We start from the raw sequence: 27,187 nt of genomic DNA on the forward strand, positions 1-27,187 counted from the left end.
CTATGCTTGTACTTCCAACACAATACAAAGTATCACCAACATTATTCATGTCAATTCAAAAGATATTTATTTGTTCAATCAGAAGTAACCAAATTTTAACATGTAGCCTGCTGTGTAACAGGCAAAAACTTTGAAAAACACTGCATGATACACAAAGTAGCCTACTTCAATAACTTAAAACTTTGTTTAACTACATATTAGAGTTGTGGAAGTTTTTTTTCATAGATTGCATTATGGTAAAATATATTTACATGCAGATAAAAAGAACTTCTCACACAGTGAATGCCAATGAATAAATGTAAATGGCCATTATTTGTTCTAAATAAAGTTATGCCATTTCGAAAAGCAATAGATTAATGTAATTTGTGAAAAAAACATTCTAGCTTTATATTAAGCCAGAGGATTTCATGTAAGTGTATGCATTGCACTGTGTAGTACTGTAGTGTGTATTCACAATCACAATAAACAAAAAAAAATCACCAATTACTTGTATTTATAGCCAACTGTTCTGGAATTTGAGTGTAGAAAGGATGGCCACATTTTCAAATATGCTTCATTCTTTACAATAATGGCATTAAATTTTCTTGCATGGTAAAATCTTTTTGCAACTGTTTGCAAAAGCCTATTTCCACAGCATGTGCAAGTTGCAACATACCCTTGCGTCTGGGCTTATACTTGTAAGTAAATGTTCTTGTGTTGAAAGAAAGTTCCACAGCTTTTGGCCTAAAATTGATGTGGCCTTGTGGTGCAAATGACCTGCGAGCAGGGCCTCCGAGAGAAATCACGACTGTTTGGGCAACAATACGAAAAATGCGCCCCAGAAAAATTTTTTTTAGCAAAAATAAAAGCAACGAATTTTTATCATGCGTTGCATCATGTGTCTTAAGCTGAACTTGGCCTACTTTCCTCAGCGTGAAATTGAATTCCTTTAAAGTTTAGATTTTAATAAACATTTCGATATGAAAAAAGCATTTTTCTATATGAAACCAACAAAAATCACTCAAGTACACTTGTGACAAAATTGCCATTTTTGCTCACTATCTTAACTAGAAAAACTAGTAGGCCTAGAGTCATGGTGTGCACATCTCATATGCGGTGCCGAGCCGTTGGCGCTTCAACCAGTGTTTAAAAATGTTGCCACATGCGTGTAGCCTACTGCTCCATATCCGCGACTGATGTTAGTGGCTGGGCGATCCTTGATCAGGTGATCGACGTCCTGAATGTTAGACTCGCAGTGTTGGCATCCAGAGCTACTGAGAGTACCCTACCTATGTAGTTTTTGGGAAGTGCGAGCGTGCTTGCTGATGATCCTGTTACTGCTACCTATTGTTGTGTGGAATCCTGGAAGAGCCGTTGTTGGGTCGATGATAATGGTCTCCTTCGCATGACAAACCTGCGTGCCAGTAGGTTATTGGTTCCATTCAACAAAATTGTTGTAGCTGGTAACTTTAGCATAGATGGAGAAAAAGTTGTATGCACACAATAGGCCTACAGGCAGTGGCGCGGGAACTATTTTTCTTTAGGGGGGGCTGAAGCTGCCGTAGTATTGTCAGCTTCTGGGGGGCTTAGCCCCCCAGATCTCCGTATGTGAGAGAGCATTTAAAAACTGGTAGTGGGCATTCGGTCACCTCCTGTCTAAAAAAAACGGCGCCAAAAAACGCACACATTGTAAATTGTATAATAATGAAGAATGAAAACGAACAAATGATCAGTGACGTTCGGTGGGCTTAAACCGTTGGGAAAGCAACTTGGAAATATGCTGCAGCAAGGTAGTAGGCACGCAGGGCGTAACCGTCGGGCGAAGCCAGAAGGCGTGTTGCCTTCGGCAACACTTCCAGCGGGGGGTCTGGGGGGCCTCCCCCAGAAATTTTTGGAAAAACACTTCCAATTTGGTGCGCTCTGAGAGCATTTCCTAAACAAATCAAAAATAAAAATCTGTCAAATTGTGCTTCGCCTATGTCGTGATCATACATCCATTTAATGTTTAGAAGTCATGAACAATCTTAATTTTAACGTTGCAGGACCAAAATCCAGTGTTAGACATGGAATAATAGTTGTCTAAATGTTTAATTCGTCATGAATGTTCATTCTCAGATATTCAGTTAAGCCTACACTACAAAAACTAACACTTAGGCCTAAACATTACAATCGCAAGCAATTTGTACAAAAAGCTGGATAAGTTTGCCTCCTGCGTATAGAAGCTCAACAAACTAAATATTGCATCTGCACCTGAACGTTCATTGGCGAAGTAACGTTATATCAACGCTGTAAAAAGGGCAAAGGCATGGCTATGAAAGCTAGTAGGCTAAAGTAGGCTAAAGTACATGGTAAGGAGACATCAAAAAACAGCAACAAGCTTGTTGGCCTTATGATGCTGTGCGTGTACCGTGACGAGAGCATTCTGACGAGTTAGTCTAGTCGCTCTAGCGAATGTACGCATTGACGTCACTGGGAGCACAACTAACCTACCATAACCATAACACATCTGATTGGCTAAGCAGCTGGTGACGTTTTGCAAAACGATCGAGGATTGGATGAAACGAAGGCGCTTTTTGACATTTTTGAATCTGGGAAAGCAACTTTGATAGTTGCTTACCTGGAGCCTCAGTGATTGTTTCTGACAGAAGTGTTTGCGTCAATTGGCATTTATAGGCAAGACATGCGGTTTGGTGAGGACTTAGACTACTCACAAGCGTTACGAGTAATTTTAGTCACGAATACAGTAATTTTCAAGTTAAAATAGACGTGATAAAAATAATAAGAAGTTAAACCTAGGATTCAGTCATTATATTTTGCATAGTTTTTACTAAGGTAAGCACAGCTTTTCTTGTTTTCCCTCACCGATCGTCACTGCAAATGATAATAATTTGTAATATGAAAAGTAATATGAAAACGACAGTTTGTGGAAATGAGCTTTCACACGCTTCCGAAGACTGATTTTCGCTCAGGCGTTTTCTCTATAAACCATGTCATGAGTTCTTTGACATCGACAGTGTCCAAAATGTTTTGGTAGACATGCATTAACGCAAGATATCGTTTTTAGGTGATCTTTTCTGATGGCATCGGGTAAGCTGATCTCAGTATCAGATCTTTCCTCACCGTTTGCACAGCTCAAAGGGCCTTCTCTCTGTTGGCTGCTGTAAGCAGATCTGCCTGGTCGAATCTTCGATCAAGCTCAGCTTGAATCAAATCAAGGGCTTTGATGTATTGCCGTTTCCACGATCCTTCTCCCGCAGATGACGAAGCATCCAATTCCTTTGTGTTTCGAAATCTTGCTGGAGTTTTGCTCACTCGGGGATCCTTTGACGTCTTTAGGTTGTTAGCTGACGCAAAGACGTTTTCTGCTTCCACAAGCTTGGAAACGGATTCATCTTTTCTGAGATTTTTGATCCGTTCGCGGAGAATTGAGATTAATTTCAAAGCTGAAGAAGCAAAGATTTTGTTTTGGAGCTGTCTTGCGACGGCTTCCGCAGGCTGAAAAACTTCACCGCTGCAAGTAATCGCAAAATAAAGCCGCATCGGGCGTGCTTGTTTTATCAAGCCGAATATCTTTGCACGTGCCTCTCCTCTCATTGCACTATCTTCTGTCATGTCGGTCAGACATGACAAAGCAATATCATGTAGGCTATTTTTGTAATGTTCATAAGTACGCATGAAATGTAAATATTGCAGAATGATGTCCAATAAACGATGATCCGCCGTGTTAGTAGGGAGGGTGGCTATAGTAGGCTACCGCTACTGCGAGGTATAGCTCGCTGTGATTGACGACTCTTTATTGCAAATGATGAGCGCGACCACACGTAACAGGAACTCGATTCGTCGTAGCAATTGTTGTTCGAAAAAATTTCTGAAAATATGTTACGTAAGCCTACCTTAAACTGTCAGATTTTGTAGGGGGGGGGGGGAACTGAAGCAATTATTGAAAATTCTACGGGCTGCAGCCCCTAGAACACCCCTGCTTCTCGCGCCCTTGCCTACAGGCAATGAAAATACCTCAACAAAGTATTTAATCCATTCCGGACCTTTTGCAATGCAAAGTTACGGATCACAGCATCAAATAATATAGGTTTTGCATAGTCTGATTTGATGCACAAGAGGTTACGCATAGGCTGTTCGATAGGTTTTGAGTCATGCTGGAGCGTAAACAATTCTTTACAAATTTCTATATGCTAAAACAGGCCCGTAATTATACATTTTAGCTTGGGGGGGCTCAAAAGCTGTTGCGAAGTAAAAGGCTATGCACATAACATTTGTAGTTGCAATGAGTCTAATTTGCGGTTTTTCGAGCAAAGGCACGGCATATGTTATAAAGTCACAAGGTGCTAGATAGCAGTAATTTCGAATGATTGGGATAATTCCAGCCAAAACATGGGTAATTCCAGCCAAAATGATTGCAGAATAGAATAGATGCAATATTTTTAACACACAACTTTGTCAGGAATGATCCTCGTGACTTTGTCTGGTAGGCCTACAGGTCTCCACCAAACCAATTTATCCCCTTTGGGGTGTAATATTCGGCAGTAAACGTCAAAAAACACCAACAGCTATCCAAGCTGATACCGATATCAATGTTGATGGATTTGTTTTTAAGAGATATTCATGGACAATATTTCCAAAATCAGCATCTTACTCCAATGTAATTGCTTTTACCTGAGATGCCTTGCCAAAAAAACTCACCCAAATTTAAAAATCATTATTGTGCAATCTGTCTGGAATAACCCTATAACTATTACCCTACCAGTACATAACAACTACAAAATTACAAGCAAGATAATTATACAAAGTGACATATGAGAATCAAAACAAATTGAATATAGAAATTCTTGGGTCTAGGATTACTCATTTGGAAAACCAAATGTAGCTTGCCTGGCAGAGTTTGCATTGATGAAGTCTCTTGATATATCGTTTACATTCAAGCTAGAGACTTCCTCTTTGTGTACAAGCAAGAAACAAACTTAATCTACTTTAAAAGGGGAAGGCTACTCAATATAATTGTTGTTGAGTGATTTGATAAAGGGAAGAATTGAACTAAACGTGTTAGCTCAGTCTACAATATGTATCTCTTACTTTGAGCTTTGGGGGCATTGCCCTCCCAAGCCCCCCCGGCAACTACGGGCCTGTGCTAAAACCACGTTTTCAACTCGCAGCCGTTCGAGTTAGGCCTACCGGTTTACGTAAACAATTCTCAAAGCAACGATAATATTTTAGAAAATTGTTTCGAAAGTTGCATTCAATGATGTTTTTGAGTAGAGATGGTGTGGTGGTGCGTTTCGGTTTTCAGCTCAAGTTTTCTTTTAAAAGTACCAACCCATCCAAAATGTCATTATTGTGGGCTACAACTTGTCTAAATTTGTTCCAAAAGTCCCAACTGCATGAACTCCAACTAGATTTTCGCAGTGACATCCATAAGGGACCGTTCAAATATTACGTAACGCTATCGAGGAGGAGGGGGGGGGGGTTATGAAAAGCGTTACGTTAGCGTCACATCGGGGGGGAGGGGGTTTAAGCAAAACGTTACGTAACGCTTACGAGTACGGTAGTTTAGTTATGCTGGCTGGTATCGTCGTTTGGATACTAAATTAAGCTGAAATCATATCCAACAGCACCAACAAAATCTCTATCAAGTATCAACTACGGTAGGCTACTGTAATTCCATACAGGTTCTAAGTGCTTAAAACCTCGCATTGCGAAATTGCAAGGCAGCATTCTTATATCACAAAGCTTGCTTTGATGTGAGTGAACAACATCAGGGTTGCCAGATGGCCTTTTTTTAGGCTAAATTCCAAAAATCTGGCCTTTTTTAATTGCAGTTGGCTTAAAAAAATTGATGCAAATAAGGCTGCCTTATTTGGCTTTTTTTATGGCTGCAAATTTTGACCGGTTTCGAAAGTATTATTTTAAGTAAATTGCAAATAAAAGTATCACTTATCATCACTTAAAGCCTAAACTATATCCGTTTTAATTACTAAGTAGAGACATAGAGAGTAGAGAATGTATTAGCTGTGGACAGGGTGGTTCTATTGAGTTGAACCGGGTGGTCACAGCGGTAAACCATAATCTCTTCGTGGGAAAATTGTAATATAAGATTCCCGAATCCGTTCGTCTATATGTGATGACCGAAAAAGAAACACTCCTTTGAAACGTCTATTCAAAATTGTATTTCTGTAAAATTAGCCACCTGGCTGTCGAAAATGGGACGCAACGCCGTACACCACTAAAACTTGTCACTACAGAACAGATTACTTGGATAAAAGACGGAAATTTTATCCAGCTGGCAAGCACTAAGCAAACAGTTAAATATGCCTCCAACTTTCAAGCAACCATTTTACGAATGACTAGAATAATTTGCGATATCTCAAACTCACGTACACAGTAACTGTGACGCAATAATGAAAAGCATTGTCACGCAACTCAAATCGGTGTTCAAAGGTGGTGATGCAATCTTTCATAAGGTCTTACGAACGATGGTGCAATATTTGGACATTTTCTAGCAATTTCCATGACGTAAGATGCCAGCTAGGTTAAGTAGACCATAACGGTTTTATATGACGTTTGATTTGGTGAATAATTGTCGGGAACATAGCGGCCCCTAGTTATGACAGTCTGACATGGCATAACTAAAAAAGAATTGACGACAATTGTGAGCCAATGAATAAAAACACACGATACACAAATTGTTTGAATCACTCACGTTTAAGTTAATACGTAAATACAAAGGGCATGCAAAGAATGAACAACAATAAGAATAATACACGACGATACATGAAATTGGTACCATAGGTACACGCTAAAATGACGCTATACACAATGGTTGCGATAATAACCGACTGTTCTGGGCTCAGACAAGTGTCGGCCACCGCAGACAAAACCAGACTCAAAACCCTAACACTTAGGTGTTCTTTACGGGGGCGAGGCACGAAATAGCCTTCAACACGTAGTCTACTTTCACTTTCCCCGTACTCTCATCATAGTTGCAGACGGCAACTTTAGCTCTACGAACCACAGGCTTCCCTTTCCTAATTTGTGGAACTACCTCATGCACCCTCCCAAGTTGATACTTCCCACGTTTACCAATGTCTTGGAGAGAACCCACCACTACAAGTTGACCAGGCTCCACATTCTCGGCCATTTTTAGCCATTTTTTTCCGGCCCTGAAGACCTGGCAAATAAAAATCGATCCATTTACTCCAAAACTGCTGAGAAAGTGACAAATTGAACCGATAGTCCCTTCTTAGTTGGTCACGATCATGTGGTTTCCCAACAGCACAGTATGGGTCTAAGTATGGGGTCAAAAGTGAGGCAGGGGTGATGACAGTAAAATCCCTAGGGTCGTCACTCAAAGGTACCAAAGGCCGTTCATTCACGATCCGAACGGCACTGCCTGTGTACGTAAGCAGTTCAATGAAATGGGGCTTACGTAGCGAACAGTTTAAAATGTGAAAAAAGTACTTGGTCATATCGGCCACGAAACCAAATCCACCAAGCCGAAATCTAGCCAAGAGATCTGCCAGAGGGTTTAACAAATCAGGACACGAAAACACTACATCATTAACACAAGTTCCTCGAAATTCAGACTTGCCATCGTAAACAATACGCTTTTTTAATTGAGACATCACAAAGTATGTTAAATACCATTCAAATCCCTTTTGATTTTCTGCTTCACCAGCACGCTCAATATAGCCATTAGATTTAATATCCTTCATGGTGTCAGTAAGGAAATCACGAAGTTCAGGTTGTTTTAAAGCCTTCTTCCTTAAAGCAGCAGCTCTATCTGACGCCAACACAAAATTGTTAGGTAAATCAATATCTTCCTTCAACGGTACAGGTATCTCAAATCGACCATCTTTCAACTCAATATTCGGTTCAACAAGTTCTCTAGCCAACTTATCATTGCGAGACAATTCACAGGTTTCATTTTGCAACGTCAAATCCTGAATGACTTTATTCAGGTCTGCTATTTCCATATCACGAGACTCAATTTTACGTTGAAAGCCAGAGATGACATCCGACTCTGAAGACGTCTGTACTCTGCACACGTTAGCAACGCTTTTATCTAAGGGTGACTTACCACCACAAGCCAACCAACCGAGAGGAGTGAGCAAAGCATGTGGTTCACTACGATTCTCACCAACACGCTCTTCTTTAGCCCACATCAAATAAGCGTTGTCGTTGCCAATCAGTACATCTACAGTACTACAATCATTCAAATGAAACATATTCACGTCATGAAAATGACGGAAACCATTTAAATCCTGCTTATGTGGTAAAGTTTTAACATCGTCAGCCCAAGCTGGGTTAACCATCGAAGTTATATCACAAAACAGTTCATTCGTCTCTAACGACTGAATGTTGAGTTTAACAAGGTCAGCACAAGTAGGTTTCTGACCAGCCAGAGTATCCATTTTAAACGGCGCTTTGTCATACGGTTTAACGCCAAGCTCGCACAACAAATCACTCGAAACAAAAGTCAACTGCGAACCAGGATCATGCTGGCAATACACCAACTTCGATTTGCCAGTCATTGGATTCAAAACACGAGCAGCAGTAACACGGTTAAAAGCTGCTTTAACATTTCCAATCTTAACATTACGCACAGGAACTTTGGCACCAGCATCATCTTTGCCAACCGAATCCAGAGAATCACGTGACGTCACATAAAAATCATGCAGAAGAAAATAGTGTTTCCTATCGTTGTTAGGGCCACACTTACGACAGTTGTTTGCATGAACGCAATCCCTAACCATATGCTGGCGCAAACAATTCAAGCATTTGCCAGCTTTCACAATCACATCTCTCCGATCTTTAGATGTCAAGCGCAAAAATTCTTTACAATTAGACAAAAAATGATATTCAACTTGACCACGCGATGAACAATAAAAACATGCCGGTATGTCACTACGTCTGGCCACACCACCGCGCGGTGCGCCAATAGCAGTCGAGTAGGCTACTGCGAACTCCCTGAAATCACATTATCATGGGGTTTTACCGACGTCTGCCTAACCGGACATGAAGGCAATTTTCCTTTGCCAGACTTTTTAAAATGCTGCGACTCACCAGAATCGCCCATTAGCATAATGCTAAAATCAGTCGACTTGCGCGTTTCCTCCCGTACTACAAATTCAAACAAACTCTAAAAAGTAGGCTCATCAGTACCACCATACTGATCACCAGATAACGCTGCTTAGCGTCCAACGGGAGTCGCTTAGCCAAATCCAAAACAAAACGTCCTTCCAATTTGTCACGCTGACCATAAGCTTGCGCGTAAAGCAGACACTGCGACAATTCATCTTTAAACTCTTTCAAATCACTGGAAAAGATCGAAGTCAATTTGCTACCATAGCGATACTTTCTAATTTCCGGTTCGGCGAAAAGACCTCCACGAACCCCAAAACGCTGGGACAAGCGAGCTAACGACATTTCTATCCTGTCTTCCTCTGACAAGCCAGGAGTGTCAGAAACCAAATTAGCAATCGTTTGCGCAGCTGTTCTAACACAAGCTGCTTGTAACAAAGTCAAACGAGTTCCTTTAAAGGGAGAAACTACCATTAAGGCCGTAACACGATTTTTAAAGAAGATAAATGGCATATTATTACCATCGTAACCAATCAAGGCCGCCTTATCGAAAAACGTCCTACTATTTTGGTATTCAAAAAAACAATCCTGTTGTTGAGAACTCGATTTAGCGGGAGAAGACAAGCTATATCCCTTAAGGGGCTGAGGGGCTCAGTCACATGCACAGCCCGATCACGATCCTCACAAACGTTAAAATCAGGAGACGCGATACGCCTCTCACAACCACCCAAATTACGTGTAGCTGGGCGATCAAAACCTAGCGGCGCAGAAAACTGTGAAGGGGGCAAAGCATTACTGGAAATGGCGGCCCCGTGACCTGTACGCTCTGGGGGAGAAGATCGGTTATAATTCGCAGGCCTTGGCTCTACAGCCTTCGGAACACCGTTATCTGCGGCCCCGAGACCTCCTGAAACAGCTGGAAAACGTGTGGATTGCCCTGGTCCACTCACGGACTGAACAGGCGTCTGGAAAAGGTTATGTAAATTAAACTGCGATTGATGTTCACTTCTGGAATGCCTAGAAGAGCCCTTCTTAGAACTACGCCGGGAGCCCAACTCTGAACGATATTCAGCTAAAACTACCTCTTTACGTTGTTCAGCCCTCAATTGAGCGTCTTTGAGTGCGAACTCAGCAGCTTTTGCTTCGGCTCTCGCGGCGGCTTCAGCAGCTCTCACTTCGGCCTCAGCTTTCGCGGCGGCCTCAGCAGATTTTGCTTTGGCCTCAGCTCGTATGGCCTCAGCTCTCGCTGTGGCCTCAGCAGCTTTCGCTTCGGCTTCGGCTTGGATCTGGAGCTCCTCTCGTCTTAGCTGTAAGTTAATTTGTGCCACTATCCGAGACGAACTCCTAGACATCCTAGTGCTTACATTTGAGGCGCTATCCTCAGGGTATATGTCAGTATCCAACATATCTGAGAACTCACTTACTTTTTGTTCGAAGTTATTTTTTAACGAGTTAAATTCGGGATCTACCCTATTACGAAGTTCTGCCAAAATTGCAGAGTTGAAAATTTTACTCAAAAGAGGATGGAAATGCCTTAATTCCTCTTCTAAAGTAGATGACTTAGATCTAAAAATTAACAGTTCCTGTTTATCACTCAAAGAACCTAGGGCTACAGAAAGTTTCCCGATTTGAGTCAAAATATCCCTTCTAAGATGCCTGGCCTCTCGAGCTGACTTAGCCTCATCGCTACTGGGTCCCTCCCCAGAATGGCCTGCCCGACCGCAAAGAACATCATTAGGCTTAAACTCAGTCGAGTCTACGGCGGTCGAGTCCTTGTCGCCACCGAGTGTAGACATATTAAATGTTGGGGCTAAATTTAACAATTAAAAAATTAAGTTACACAAACACACAAAATTAAGTTATAAAAAACTTAACTCCAAAGACCGTAAAAATACAAAAAAATTTAAATGCACAATACCGTAGATGTAAGGGTATATGAATGAAGTCCAAAAGTTCCACAAAACTTGCTTGGATTCGTTCACTTGAATCTTTAAGCACAGATCGATTGTCTTTAATCTTTTTTCTTCAAATGAATGTCAGTGTTGTTTTTTCTTCAGAACCAACAAAGAAACGCCTTTAATTTATAGCTTGAAGTTCTTCAGTGCCAACTGAGAAAAAATGTCTTTAATTTCCTTTTGCTTCTGTAGACTACCAACCAACAAGATCTTTTTTATTATTTCTTTGCTTCTGTAGCCTACCAAACCAACAACTTCGTCTTTTATTATTTCTTTGTGCTTTTAAGTGCTTCTTGGCCTACCAACTAACAAGCCACGTCTTTTATTTTTTATGGTCACAGCGGTAAACCATAATCTCTTCGTGGGAAAATTGTAACATAAGATTCCCGAATCCGTTCGTCTATATGTGATGACCGAAAAAGAAACACTCCTTTGAAACGTCTATTCAAAATTGTATTTCTGTAAAATTAGCCACCTGGCTGTCGAAAATGGGACGCAACGCCGTACACCACTAAAACTTGTCACTACAGAACAGATTACTTGGATAAAAGACGGAAATTTTATCCAGCTGGCAAGCACTAAGCAAACAGTTAAATATGCCTCCAACTTTCAAGCAACCATTTTACGAATGACTAGAATAATTTGCGATATCTCAAACTCACGTACACAGTAACTGTGACGCAATAATGAAAAGCATTGTCACGCAACTCAAATCGGTGTTCAAAGGTGGTGATGCAATCTTTCATAAAGTCTTACGAACGATGGTGCAATATTCGGACATTTTCTAGCAATTTCCATGACGTAAGATGCCAGCTAGGTTAAGTAGACCATAACGGTTTTATATGACGTTTGATTTGGTGAATAATTGTCGGGAACACCGGGTTTCGGGACTATTGCCAAGTAGCCAAATTAGTGAAGTCTCTTAGCTTAGTCAGTAGCCTACATGGTACCAACAGCATAGTAAGGTGTAAGCAACTGGTTCTGTAAACCATCTAAAAACTTCATAGACCTGCTGATTATAGGGTAATAGTAATAATATAATAGAAAGAATCAATTTTATCAGAAACAGTTATATTTTAATCATTTTTTTGAAAGGTTAAGGTATAGCCTATTCTCCAAGTATTGAAAATGCATAAGTATAGCCTACAGTAAGTAAGGCATACTGATGATGAATTAAAGTGATAATGGTTTCTAGTTTTTTTGCTACTACAGTAATTGTTTATTAAACAGATTATGCAAACGAGCCGGTCATTATGCTCTGACACTGACAGTGTTAAATTATTTTCTGTTATGCTTGATCGTTAAATGGCATTCACAAAAAAATATTTTAATTAAGTTGTTAGCGTTTATTTAGCCTTAATAAAAGTAAATAAAAAATTTGGCCTTATTTTATAATGAATTTGGCCTTACTATAGCTTGAGTATCTGGTACCCCTGACTGAACAACATCATGCTGAGCAGACCGTTCAGAAGAACGTGGCGAGCATTGCACAACATGCAGTGGCCGAGTGGTTAGCGCATTGGGCTCGCAGTCGAGAGCCTGCATGTTCGACTCCAACCACCCGCACTTGCTGTTGTTTCTCTGGGCAAGAAACTTTACGATAGTTGTCTCTACCCAGTAAACGTTTTCAGTAGGTAGGCCAACATAACGTTTTAATTCCAAAAAAATAATATAGCTAAAATTTCATGTCTTAAACGTAAGCTTTAGGTGCATACAAAGCAAGATATTTTATCAGCACGTGTTTCCACGTCATAGTTTTGATATAAACTGGCAAAATTGGCTTTGTAATGGAAAAGCGTCACGTGGGGGAGGGGGGGGAGGTTGATAAAAACGTTACGTTGGCGTCACATGGGGGAGGGGGGTCAAAAATTCTGAAAAACAGCGTTACGTAATATTTGAACGCTCCCTAAGCAGAAAATAGGCAGAAAGGTTTTACTTCCTTTAATCTTGCATGAACATTGAACATCTTTCCCCTTCTAGACATGTTGGGTCCATTATCAGTTCAGTTCAAAGATTATCATATAGACAACCTGGCCAACGCAGTTTTTGAAGTCAAAGTTAAGTTGGTCAAGCAAAAATAGCAAGCTACACGCTTATAGACAAAGCAGCACCAGTTTTCAAGTTAAAACAACAGAAACGGTTCAGTGATACAAAAGTCAGTCAACTTAATCAGATCTTATGCCTTGAAGCAGTTTAACAAAGCTTAGGCTACCTTAATTAATACTAGAATGATTTGTTCTTGGTTTGAAGTAGCACCTACATTAATCGAAAAATACTTGGAACTACACATTTCATTCAAAAATTTGTTTACTTTTAAGTTGGTACATTTTTATTTATGTATTTGCATCAGACATGTTGAGAGCCTATACGTGGCGATCCCCGTTAATCCTTTACAAGAGACTAATCTCAACACCACGCTCCAGTTACTGCCGGAGAGAGCACATTTAGGGTGGGAAAAGGATAGACCCTCGGCCCTACGATGAAAATAATTAGCTTCAATACGGAAGGTTTGTCAGCCACAAAAGCAGTTCTTATTGCTAACTTACAACCAGACATCCTGTGCTTGCAAGAAACACGCAGAGAAAAAATTCCTCCTAGCATCCCAGGAATGTACTTAGCCATTCAATCTCCCAGCCGAACCCATGGTAGTGCCATATTCTGCAGAGAAATCAGCGATACTCGGATCGGCCAACCTAACAACGGGTGCTTTAGAAATTTTGCACATAAAAACTAACTTATTGGAAATCTTCTCGATATATTATAAACCCCCCACAGAATCTTTTTCCTGGCCAAATAACACCTGGATCGACAACAGCAAACCGTGCCTCATAATAGGGGACTTAAACAGCCACAACATTGCGTGGGGATACAGCAGCAGCAATAAAGATGGAGAACTGGTCGAACTGTGGGCCTCCAACAATAATCTCTCCTTGCTCTACTCGCCGAAAGACAAACCAACCTTCCACATTGCCCATTGGAAGAAAGGCTATAATCCCGACCTTGCTTTTGTTAGCTCAAAATACATCAACTCCTGTAAAAAAACAATCCTCGAACCGTACCCAAGTCCCAACACCTCCCAGTATGCATCAACATAAATCCAGCAATTCAGCCCCGAATCTCCAAACCACTGCTTCGGTTCAATTTCCGCAAAGCTAACTGGGACAACTTTACACAAGTATTTGACGCAGAAATCGACAATATACCTCCCACACCCCAATCATATGCTGCTTTTCAAAAACTGGTTTGAAAGGTCTCAAAACAGACCATACCAAGAGGAAGCCGCAAAGAATACATACCTGGTCTTACAACTTAAAGCAAAGAAGTGTATGAAGAATACCTGAACCAATACTACCAGGATCCTTTCATCCAAGAAGCTCTGAGCCTTGGCGAAACAGTCCTCAACAAACTCAATGAAGAAAGAAAAACGCGCTGGAGAGAAATGATAGAGTCAACTGACCTTCGCCATAATAGCAAGAGAGCATGGGCTACCATAAAAAAATTAAATTCTGATAACCAACTGCAAATTAACCTAGCAGCAGTCACACCAAACCAAGTCGTCCACCAACTGCTTCTTAATGGAAAGACCAAAGCCAAGCACCGATACCACAAACCCACCAGGCACAAAAACGATACTTTACTAGAAAGGGAAACCAACGATCAACTTTTCACACCAGCAGACCTCCAAACAGTTGAAAAGTGGTAAAGCAACTGGCCTAGATGGAATCATTACTGAACAGATCCTCCATTTTGGTACAAAAGCTAAATCCTGGCTCTTAAAATTCTTCAACAATTGTCAGGCCGGTGCAACAATCCCAAAGATCAGAGGAAAAGCAAAAGTAGTGAGGCAAACCGGGGCATGTTGTCACAGGTTTGGGGTTTTTCGATTTGTGCTTTTGCTATATACAATGCAAGTGAGTTGGTTATATCATTCGTACGTTGTCCACTTACACTTCCTTTTGCCACTAGTTAAACTTTTTAACTGCAAAAGGATTTCAAGAAAATCAAATTTTTGTAAAAAAAATTGTGACTGTTCTTTTGCAAGCTTGCAGCAACTTAAAACTTGCTAACCAGTGCCGCATCAAGTCCATTTGGGACTCCCGCCCAAATTCTAGTAAAAAGAGCCCTCTTAAAATTATGTTAAATATTTACGGTTTGACATTCTAAAATGTACTTTTTAGCACTTTGGCGTTACGTTTTCACTAAAGTTAATAAAAAAATCCGTAAATTAAGCAGAATTCAAAGAAAAGGCTTGTGTTGATGGGGGTGAAGTCCCCAGTTTTTGAAATTGTTTGGAATGTTTCAATGAAATTTTTTAATATTCTTGCATTAAACTTGTACGTCGGGCGTGTTGTCACAGCTGTGACAACTCGCCCCGACGTACGCAGTCAGACAAACGTTTTAATGCCGGCTAGAAAAGGCACGCTATTAACTTCTAAAGTGTCAGCTAAACTCTTAACATAATAAGCTATAAAACTGATTTCATACTTGCGGTCAGACTGCTCTTACGAAAGCGTCACACAATTTTGAAAAGTTAGTGAAATTTCCATCGATGACCAAATTTTTGATAATAATTTAATTTAAGCTAAACCTGCTGTCTTTTCTGGACTTTGCTAACCTCAAAATGAAGATGACTTTTAACGAAGCACGTGCTACAAATATAGACTCGAAGCAGTCAGTGCAAGTACAAAAAAAAAGTGCTGTGACAACACGCCCCGGTTTGCCTTAGCTCTTTTGAAACCCCAAAAAGAGCACTCTTCTCCAAAGAATTATAGACCAATGTCACTTTTATGCATCCTCATGAAAGTATACGAACGCCTCATACTAAGTAGGATTTCAACGCAAGTAGATGACCAACTCACACATGACCGGGCAAGTTTTCGACCAAGGCGCTCTTGCTGCGGTCAAGTCATAAACCTAACTCAATATATAGAGGATGGATTCGAACAGAAACTCGCCACTGGAACCGTCTTCGTAGACCTATCTGCCGCTTATGATACCATTAACCATAGGGCCTTGCTTCTTAAACTGGATCAAGTCATCAAGAACCCCAAAATCAACCAAGTTATTCAATCACTTCTTACAAATAGACGATTTTTTGTTGAGATGAATGGTCGCAAAAGCCGCTGGAGAACCCAACGTAATGGCCTGCCGCAAGGCTCTGTCCTGCACCTATCTTATTTAACATATACACCAACGATCAACCAAAACCCCCCAACGTACGTCGCTTCATTTGTGCCGGCGACCTCTGCCTAGCTACCCAATCAAAAAACTTCTCGGTGATAGAAAAGACCTTAACAGGACCACTCTCCGAGTATTCCACTTATTACAAGTACTGGAGCTTAAATGCAAACCCTTCCAAAACCCAAGTAACATGCTTTCACTTGAACAATCATCAGGCTAGCCAAAAACTTATCATCAATTGGGAAAACATTGCATTACAATATACCCCCTTTCCTGTATATCTTGGCATAACACTGGACAGGACCCTATCCTATAAGACACACCTACTGAAACTGAAGAAAAAATTATCTGCTCGCAATAACCTTTTGCAAAAGCTGGGGAACTCAAACTGGGGAGCAGATGAGCACACACTGAAGCAAACAGCACTGGCTTTTTGTTATTCAACCGCAGAATACTGCGCTCCAGTATGGGCTAGGTCAAGCCACACTAAAGTAATTGACTCCGAATTAAACCAAGCCTGTAGAATCATAACTGGCACACTGCCACTCCGTCCAACATCAATTTCCGACCTCTATAACTTAGCTACTATAGCTCCACCTCATATCCGAAGAGAAGTCTCTACCGTACAAAAAAGGAAAAAGTAAAACAAATATTCGACCAACGCCACCCTCTCTACGAACACAAATGTATTCCAACCAGGGGCGGATTTAGCTGATGGGGGGCCCGGGGCACTTTTAGATCGGGGGGCCCCCGTGCAAAAAAATGCCTACGGCGCGAAAAACCATCTCTACGTTTACAGTAGCATCAGTCCAGTACTGCACAGCATTTTGCAGAAACTTTAAAAGGCCAAAAGGAAAGAAATAACACAAAATCACATTTTTTCCACATAGGGAGGCCCTTCAAAAGTCGGGGGGCCTGGGGCAACTGCCCCCTCTTCCCCCCCTAAATCCGGGCCTGATTCCAACAAGACCCAAGTCACGCAAGAGCTTCGTCAAAGTCGGCCCATTGGAACACACAAGCGCGGCAGCTGCACGATTAGAAATGTGGACCTCTGAGCCCGATAGGACACAACATCCTGCCATCCCAAGTCCTTCCGAAAGTCTTCAACAAACTCCCATCCTTGAGAGAAGAAAGTGGTGCTGCCTAAGTAGAGCCCGCTGCGGAGTCGGGAGAAATAAAAGCAACCTTTTCCGATGGAAGATGACTCCTGAGTCCTGACCCAACGTGTGATTGCGGCCTAGACAATCAGATGATGAAGCACATCCTCACCAACTGCCCCCTTAGCCCTTCATGTGATGACAACGACCTCAAAAACATCACAAACAATTCTCTTACCTGGCTCCGACACTGGCGTGACAAGCTATGAATGAATGAATCAGACTCAAGATGGTCCATATTACAATCAAACATAAAAAGTAGAAACAAAGCAGATACTCAACTCCGAAGAGCTGAGTCGTAATGTAGCCTACTAAATACAAAGATTGATAGTAACAGTCTGTTCGCATTAGTTCATAAATCCATTGATTGAAAGACAAGTTACATCGGGTAACAAACTGATATAATTTTTTACGAATGAGAGCTTGAAAGTTTGTGATATTGTTATCAACGAATGCAGAGTTGATGCTGCCTCGTCTCTACGGTAGTTTTTCGTTTTGTCACTTTTGAGGAGAGCCCATTTTTACTACTAGGCCTACAATAACTATGGTGCAACTATCTTTTATCCAGTAGCAATCGCTTACGTGTTGGATAGGCTACAATAATTGTTACAGAATGTTGTCACTTTCACTGCCAACCTCTGGATATCCAGAGACAAAATTCTAAAAAATACACACTGTTTGCAATCACCATAGATCTTAGTCTTTGTTTGCCAAACTGCATGAGTCTGACTGTTTTAGAAACAGGAACACTTGTATTGTCTAAAAATTGAAAGAAAATACTAGGTTTGTATTTAAATTTTTCCTGTAATTATCAAATATTTACAAAAAATTGTCATTTTTTGTGCAAAGTGAAGTATTATCCAGTTCTTTCTTCGCAAAACGCGTCAATATCTCCGTGACAACCTTTGTGCGGCAAGCGGCAAGTTTATCGCAGTTTGAAGATTTTTTTCAGATATCTAAACGGAAGCGAAAAAAAAATCAAAAAAACACAGAAATTTTGTAGTTTGTCAGAAATTTTGGCCATTTAAGGCATTTTCAAAAGAAAATACACAAAATTTGTAAACATATTGTAAAAGACTGTTGAAAATGCAACAACTTTCATGTTTTGATTTTTTTTCTAGCAGTTGTAGGCCTAGTAAAAATGGGCTCCCCTCAAAAGTGACAAAACGAAAAACTACCGTAGCCTACTCGTTTTTTCTTTACAGTGTTATGCTAGGGGGGAAAGTTGCTCGATTTCCCCCCTCTCGGAGCCCCTGCCTGCGAGGTGGTTTCAGGTGTTGTTAACTTGAACTACATCAACCTGTTTTATCCAGCCACTTTGTAATGGGTCGGCCTACTCATATTTGGTTCATAGCTAAATTTTACTGAGATGACAAAACGTGCTATCAAAATCTAAAAATTATAGAAAGATGGTTAAGTACAGTAAACAAAGTCAAAATATCCCATGGTATAAGTATTTTGCAATACTTTTCAAAAGTCTATAGCTTAGTATTGATCAGCTGTAGTGTTGGCCTTGACTGAGTAGCAATGATAGTAGGCTAACCTTTCATTGATTGATTAAATTGATTGGCTACAAGTACCTAGTGCACCTTATATCATCGTAAAATCTCAATGCTGGTTATATAGGCATAATTTCTGAGTAAACAAATGGCTGAACTCATACACCATGCAAAACAAAAAGAATCTTAAAATTTTTTCTTAAAACATCATTTTAAAGCTTCAGAATAACCTTCAATATTACTTGTACAGCAACAAGTTTCAGAACAAATGGCTTCCTCAGCTTACTTCCTACACCGAATTCCCACGGTTCTTACTCGTGGGCGATTCGTCTATTGCAATCAGGGCCTTCGAGAGAAATCAGAACTGGTCGGGAAACAATACGAAAAATGGGCTCCCAAAAAACAATTTCCAGCAAAAATAAAAGCAACAAATTTGTATCCTGCATTGCATCATATCTCTTATGCTGAACTTGGCCTCATTTCCTCAGTGTGAATCTGAATTTCTTTGAAGTTTAAAGTTTTACAGCGTATGGTTATGAAACAAAGCTTCTTTCAATATGGAAATCAACTAAACTCACTCGACTACACTTGCAGCAAAATTGCCATTGTTCCTCACTATTTTGTCTATAAAAATTGTAGTCATATGGTGAGCACAACGCATATGCGGTGCTTTTGACGCTTTAACCAGTGTTTGAAAACATCATCACATGCGTGTAAACTACTGCTCCATGTCCGCCTCTGATGGTGGATGGGCAATCCTTGACCTGGTGATCGACGCCTTGAGTTTTGGATTCACAGTGTGACCATTCAGGGCTGCTGAGAATACCCCATCTATGTATGTGTTTACTGTTTGGGTAGTGCGGACGTGTTTACTGATGATCCTGTCAGCTGTTACCCATTCTTGTCTTTTTGTTGTGTGAAATCCTGGAAGAGCTGTTATTTGGTCAGTGATAACGTGTCCTCTCTTTTACAAGTCTGCGTGCCAGGCCAGTATTGGTTCCAATCATAGTGCGAATCAAAATTGTTGTAGGGGGTAGACAGGTAGTTTTAGTCTAGATGGAGAAAATTTGTGAGCACACAATAGCCTGCAGGCAACGAAAATAGCTCAATCAAGCATTCAATCCAGTCCTGACCTGTAGCAATGCAAAGTTGTGGATCACAGCATCAAATACAACGTCTGATTTGGTGCACAACATGTACAGTCTGTTCAATCGGTTTTGTATCATGGTTTACAAGCAATTCTTTACAAATTTCAGTGTGCTAAAGCCACGTTTTCAACACACAACTGTTGGAGCTACCGGTTTGCATAAAAGATTTTCAAAGCAACAAAATATTTGGAAAAGTGTTTCGAAAGTTGCGATTAACGGTTTCTTTGAGCAAAGATCCTGGGTGATGAGTTCCGGTTTAAAGCTCAAGTTTGCTGGGTAGCTTTCTTTCAAAAGTACCAATTCATCCAATCTGTCATTATTGTAGGCTAGAACTTGTTTAAATTGTTTTACATGCTTGCAACTGCACATCAGACATACGATGAAATTTCCATAGAAATTCAAACTAATCGATGATGTGTTTGAGTTTCTTGATACATTTGTTACAAGACTATCAACAGTGTGCAAATCTTTTCCAACATAGTCTGCGATAGAATAAACTTTGTTTGTATGATTGAGCCTGTGAAGCGGTTTTGTAGGAGCGTTCTGTTCCCAGAAAATCTTTTTCTTTTTAACTCATAGGCTACTTTCTACAACAAATTTAGCTTGCGGGTAGTCTACTCTTTCCAGCTTTCTCTAATTATATTTAGGACTGCAATCCACATAATGGCATAGATTTTAAACTGTAGGCTGCAAGTAAAGGTAAAGGTGAGTCACATAGCCTACTTGATCAAAGCATCAAGGGATGAGAAGATAAGGTTCTCATTATACTAAGCCTTCGGCACTAACGAGAACAGGGTGACCAGTTCCTTTCTCTCGGCCGCCTTTACTTCAGCAACTACGCCCACTCAATTTATTACACCCTGGGTAGACGTGAGCGGTATTTTGTCAACAACCAGCTTAAGCCGGGAGTCGAACCAGGATTGCATGTTTGAAAAGCGAACGCCTTACCCGCTGCGCTACCCTACCTGCAAGTAGGCAGCTTTAATAAAGGGACAGCTTTTTTAGAATTTCCTATTAAAAATGACACAAGCTTACTGTCACAATCAAGGTGCAATGCCTCGCGATGGGTTGCTTTGTGTCTTAAACGAGCGTTGTTGTTTTGGTTGTAGAATTCTGGTGCAATGTGTTATTATCGGTTATGACCTGAAGTAACCTCTGATTACGAAATCTGTATGATGTAAAATGTGTTTTCTGGAATCATTTTCCCTACGTGACATTCTAGAGACTTCTGTTGTTTACATTTAAATGCTGCTTGATAGAACAATGGTTCTTTATGATGTAACCTTACGTAACCTTCTCGAAGTTACTGGACTGAACAACCAACTGTAAATAGTGGTGTAGTTTGTGTAATGTTTATTATTATTATTATGGGAGTTGTATTATGATGAGTTGGTGATGAGAGATCATTGTTGTAGTAATAGCAGTTGTTGATAGACGCAAAGATTATTGTTGATCGAGAGTGGAAGTATTGAATACGAGTACTGTAAAGCAAAGTTGATGCTAATATAATTTCTGATTGAAATTAGAATCGTATGAGAAGCTGTGAGTGGATCACGTTAAATTCGATCAATAGTCGCAAGCATTGGAATCTATTGCTGTTTACTATTACTTTGATTAATTGTTGGAAGTGGTGAACCATTCGTTGGAGTCCTTCAAGAGTTTTTATATATCATTTCACCTGTAGAACTATCCGTGAATTTAATTGACTGCTTTTCGGTTTGACTCATTAAACTACGTCATTGAACCTTTCCAAGTCTTTTTCCTGGTAAGAGATAGAAAGAAATCGTGACATTCTGGGGGCTCGTCCGGGATAAACCGAAAAAAAAGCGAATGCCGAAGGATTTATTGAAAGAATAATAAATTAACAACAAGCTGTCAAAATGGCGGATACTGTCAAAAATGAGATGATCGAAGACTTAGGGAGCATGGCTGAACGAATGGGGCTGACTGGCAATGAGAAGTCTCAGTTTGTGATGGAAGAGTATTACAAGATAATGGCCCAAAAAGCTCAGCGAGAAGCTGACGAAAGAGAAGAAAGAAGAGCTGCTCGTGAAATAAGGAAAGCAGAACTTGAAGCTGAAGAAAAGCGAGTACAACTTGAAGCTGAAGCCGAAGAGAAACGGGCACTACTTGAAGAGAAGCGAGCGGAACGAGAAGCTGAAGAGAAGCGAGCGGAACGAGAAGCTGAAGAGAAGCGAGCACAACGCGAAGCAGAAGCTGAAGAAAAACGTGCACAACGGCAGTACGAAGCAGAAGCTGAAGAAAGAAGAGCGCAATATGAATTGGAAAAGTTAAGGCTTGAGTTAGAAAAACAAAAACTGGACAATGGTGAGCGATCTAATTCTACTAACGATAATGTTCGAGATGTTATTGTGGCGCAAGTTAGACGTCCAGATTTGCCATCATTTGTTGAAGAAAAAGATGAGTTGGATAGTTATTTGTTAAGATTTGAAAGATATGCTACAATAGCCAAATTGGAGAAGTCGACGTGGGCTACCCAGCTAAGCATGTTATTATCGGGACAAGCTCTTGATGTATATTCAAGACTTTCGCAAGAAGAGGCCATGGACTACGACAGATTGAAGTTAGCTCTGTTAAAGCGATACAATTTTACCGAGCATGGATACCGCCAAAGATTCCGTGAGGCAAAGCCTGAACGACACGAAAGCCCAGGTCAATTTATTGAACGGTTAAGAAACCTTTTGTTAAAATGGTTTAAACTTTCGGGGGCCGATCAATCATTGGACGGATTGGCAAACCTTATAGTTAAGGAACAATTCACAGATTCATGTTCAAAAGATCTGTCTGTTTATTTAATGGAGAGAAGTCCAAAGAATCTAGAAGACATAGCTAGTGTGGCGGAACAGTATTTAGTTGCCCATGATGAGAAGTTGTCGACCGAAGAGATGTTGTCATTCGATAATGACGAGGAGCAAACAAATAATTTTAAAGGAGGTGCGGTTTCAAGAGAAGTACGTTGTTTTAATTGTAATGGCTTAGGTCATAAGGCTGTTAACTGCCGGAGGAAGACTAACAAAAATCATCAGGAATCGAGGAAGTGGTGCAATCGTTGCAATAGGCAAGGACACGAAGCGAAGGAATGCAAGGACAAGTCGTTTTCCCTATCCAATCAGTCTGGGAAGAAAGATGCGGTTGTGCGTTAATGATTCCTGAACCCACGCTTGAGAATGAGAGATCGGATGAAGATGATCAGTTGGAGAAGAAAACGGGAAAGAAGACAAAAGAAGATGCTTACGAAGAAATAATACCTGAAGATTACCTGCCAGTAGTGGATGGAACAGTTGGAAACAAAAGGGTAAAAGTTTTACGTGATTCTGGTTCTACGGGTATAATGGTGAAGAGAGATTTGGTTAAAGAAAGTCAGGGAAAAACTCGGGAAAAACTGGAATTGTGATGTCGATAAATAATACTTCAATCCAAGGACCGTTAGCGAGGATATATATCGAAACTCCATATTGTAGTGGGACTGTGAAAGCGTTATGTTTACAAAACCCTTTAGTTGATCTTATAATTGGAAATGTTATTGAAAGAGATTCTGAAGTTAGCCTACTTGTTATTCTTGTGGCAAGAATGGTCACTTTGCTCGAGATTGTTCTGCAGATAATCACCGACGACCATTTGGAGCTTGCTATAGATGCGGTAGACGCGGACACTTCGCCAGGAGTGCGTTGCTGACGGCGGACATTCGGAAAACAGACGTTGCCGTGACAACCACTGCTACCGATGTGGAGAGAATGGACACATAGCCAGGAGTTGCCCTTTTGATGAAAAGGCTTGCTACAACTGTCACAGAGAAGGTCATCTGGCCAAGGACTGTCCGGAGAGGAAGTGCTTCCGATGTAAGAAGATGGGTCATCTTGCTCGCCGGTGCACTGAGGACATTGAGGACGGTGGAAACTTTCACAGTAAACGTAATGATCATTGTTTTGAGAAACGCTGTCGTTGGTAGATCATGCAACGATGAACTTATGAGAATTGATTTATTGAGTAATTAATTGTTTTGTAATGTGTATTGTATTGATTGTGTTGTTATATTGTTTGCAACAATATTCTAAGGGGGGGCGTATGTCACAATCAAGGTGCAATGCCTCGCGATGGGTTGCTTTGTGTCTTAAACGAGCGTTGTTGTTTTGGTTGTAGAATTCTGGTGCGATGTGTTATTATCGGTTATGACCTGAAGTAACCTCTGATTACGAAATCTGTATTATGTAAAATGTGTTTTCTGGAATCATTTTCCCTACGTGACATTCTAGAGACTTCTGTTGTTTACATTTAAATGCTGCTTGATAGAACAATGGTTCTTTATGATGTAACCTTACGTAACCTTCTCGAAGTTACTGGACTGAACAACCAACTGTAAATAGTGGTGTAGTTTGTGTAATGTTTATTATTATTATTATGGGAGTTGTATTATGATGAGTTGGTGATGAGAGATCATTGTTGTAGTAATAGCAGTTGTTGATAGACGCAAAGATTATTGTTGATCGAGAGTGGAAGTATTGAATACGAGTACTGTAAAGCAAAGTTGATGCTAATATAATTTCTGATTGAAATTAGAATCGTATGAGAAGCTGTGAGTGGATCACGTTAAACTCGATCAATAGTCGCAAGCATTGGAATCTATTGCTGTTTACTATTACTTTGATTAATTGTTGGAAGTGGTGAACCATTCGTTGGAGTCCTTCAAGCGTTTTTATATATCATTTCACCTGTAGAACTATCCGTGAATTTAATTGACTGCTTTTCGGTTTGACCCATTAAACTACGTCATTGAACCTTTCCAAGTCTTTTTCCTGGTAAGAGATAGAAAGAAATCGTGACACTTACATTCAATCAATTAGCCTACTCCAAAATTGATATAACTTGTGGACAACACTGTACACTACCAACCTAACGAGATTAAAGCAGTGCCATCTATAAGCAGGAAGGGTTTACTTCCTTTAATCTTGGTTGAAATTTTTCACCTTTCCAGGTAGGCTATGTTGGATCAAATGCCTGGCCAACGCTTCACCAAAGCAGCACTAGTTTTCAAGTTAAAACAACACAAACCGTTCAGTGACACAGAAATCAGTAGGCTTAATAGCAGCAGATTTTACGTATTGAAGCAGTGGAACATAGCCCGCCTTAATACGACAATGATCTGTTCTTGATGAGAAACAAATGAAGTAGCGTAGCATCTACAATACAATGATGAAAAACACTTGAAACTACTCATTTCACTCAAAAATTTGTTCATATTTAAGTAGGTACATTTTTAATTTAGTAGTAAAAAATGGGGCCCTCTCGGAAGTGAAAAAACGAAAAACTACTCGTTTTTTTTTTGCAATGTTATGCTAGGGGGGAAAGTTGCCCGACTTCCCTCCCTCTCGGAGCCGATGATTGCAATGGCGTGATTGCTGTTCAAATTTCATCTTGGACATTCTTGCCTCTGTCAAAGCATGCACCACTTTCCTTTTTCAATTTTAAAGGCTATTTGTTCATTATGAGTGTTCACTGACAACCTAATATGATAGAGATAAAAATATGAAACGATTCAGAGTTATATGAAAAAGTTCCACTCTGAATCCTTGAATTGAGCACATGAAGTTAGTCACCCGTAAAGAATAAAATTATGAAGATTTCAAAAGGGAAAGCAAACTGCTTTTTAAAAAGGGATTTAAACTATCACAAAAATCTGGATTACAAAAATACAAATGTTGTTTTGATCTTAACGGGTGTTCAGTGAACATCTAGAATATGCACCACTGATTCATATTGAGATACATGAAGAAAAAAAGAGGAAAATACACGAACAGGAACAGGGAAAGACTACAAACATAACAGGTAGTGCAAGAGTAGGCTACATAATACATTATATGCAATAGTACAGTGCAATTGTACATAGTAGCCTACATTATCTCTTTTGTGGATAGCGAGGTCTCACCTTTGTCCGTGACGTAGAAAGGTCGTTTCTCACCTGTTGTTTGACGTATTCCTCGAAACGCTTGCTTTTCTTTTCCTTCCAGTCTTTGAACATAACCGAAGCATCAACATTCGCAGGAGAAAAAGTGTTTGGCTCGTTTAGTAAAGAAATGACACTCATCAGTATCGTCCTCACAGATTGAGTGGGGTTCCATCTTTCTTGGGGTAGTTCCCCTCCTTGGGGGTCGTTTATTGGAGAATGCAAAATTGAAATGCACACCTGTTTAAGAAAGTAAAACTGAAACTATCTAATAAAAAGGTAGATACACTTACTCAGCCCATATATTTAATGTTTTAATTTAAGTTAATTGGTTCCAGTGGCGTACCCAGGGGGGGAGCATTGGGCCATGCCTCCCATCAAACAATGTTGATTTTTGTAGCGTCGTATGTTATTGTTCAAGAGTGGTGTTAGGTAACAGAGCCCGTATCAATCGCCTCTCGTACCCCGGGGGGGGGGGGGGGGAGGGGAGATTATGTTGGTGCAGCGTTTTTCGGCGATTTTCAATAAACAATGTGATAATACTGTGACAAAAAACTCGACATTTCATAGCTTAGGCTGCATGCATCGATTTTGCATTGTTGATAATCCTTTGGAATGACTATTTTAATATGTACAGCAAAACCAGAAAATCCATGGTATTTTGTTGGAGTTTACAGAAGAAATAATACTACGCTCTCGCTCTCTTAGAAAATGTGTTTCAACGGTTGATAGCATAAGACTAATTGTTCAAACTTAAATGCTCGTGAAACAATGAAGATGTTAAATAATGGTATTCGCAAGGGTTGACAGGGATTATCCCGCGCATACTTTTGCATTCGAAATATTTTTTTACCCTGGAAAATTATACCCTATAATATAATTAAAATTATTATTACCCTGGAAAATTGCCCTGGAAAATTATACGGTTTGATCAAAGTGCATAAGCCAGGCAATCCTGCGAGACCGGTCGTTTCCATGATTGGCACTCCGGAATATCAACTGGCAAAATTTCTGGACAATATCATAAAGCCGTACATTCCCAACACTTACATGCTAAATTCGACGAAACAATTTATGGAAAAACTGAAGGATTTTAAATGTCCTCCGAATAGTGTTATGGTGAGTTTCGATGTGACATCGCTATTTACTAACGTGCCGCTTCGAGAAACCATCAATATTATTGCTGATCACATTTTTAATGACAACCAACCGC

General features: G+C 40.2%; 1 protein-coding gene across 2 annotated transcripts in view; it reads right to left on the reverse strand.

Annotated features, from left to right (window-relative positions):
• Positions 1-27,187, reverse strand: part of LOC145766209 (ubiquitin-conjugating enzyme E2 R2-like) — an 81,035-nt gene that overhangs the window by 23,080 nt on the left and 30,768 nt on the right. The window contains exons 2-3 of one of the 2 annotated variants that reach the window (XM_082577872.1): positions 25,990-26,214; positions 1,669-1,912 (exon numbers count right to left, since the gene is read on the reverse strand). In XM_082577872.1, the coding sequence (XP_082433998.1) occupies positions 1,709-1,912; positions 25,990-26,214 (429 nt within the window). In that variant the 3' untranslated portion in view covers positions 1,669-1,708. Of the gene's footprint in view, positions 1-1,668; positions 1,913-25,989; positions 26,215-27,187 lie in introns of those variants that run through there. The other variant, XM_082577874.1, reaches the window with a different exon arrangement.

Source organism: Aplidium turbinatum, chromosome 3 (genome assembly GCF_918807975.1).
Source record: "Aplidium turbinatum chromosome 3, kaAplTurb1.1, whole genome shotgun sequence".
Taxonomy (NCBI): Eukaryota; Metazoa; Chordata; class Ascidiacea; order Aplousobranchia; family Polyclinidae; genus Aplidium; species Aplidium turbinatum.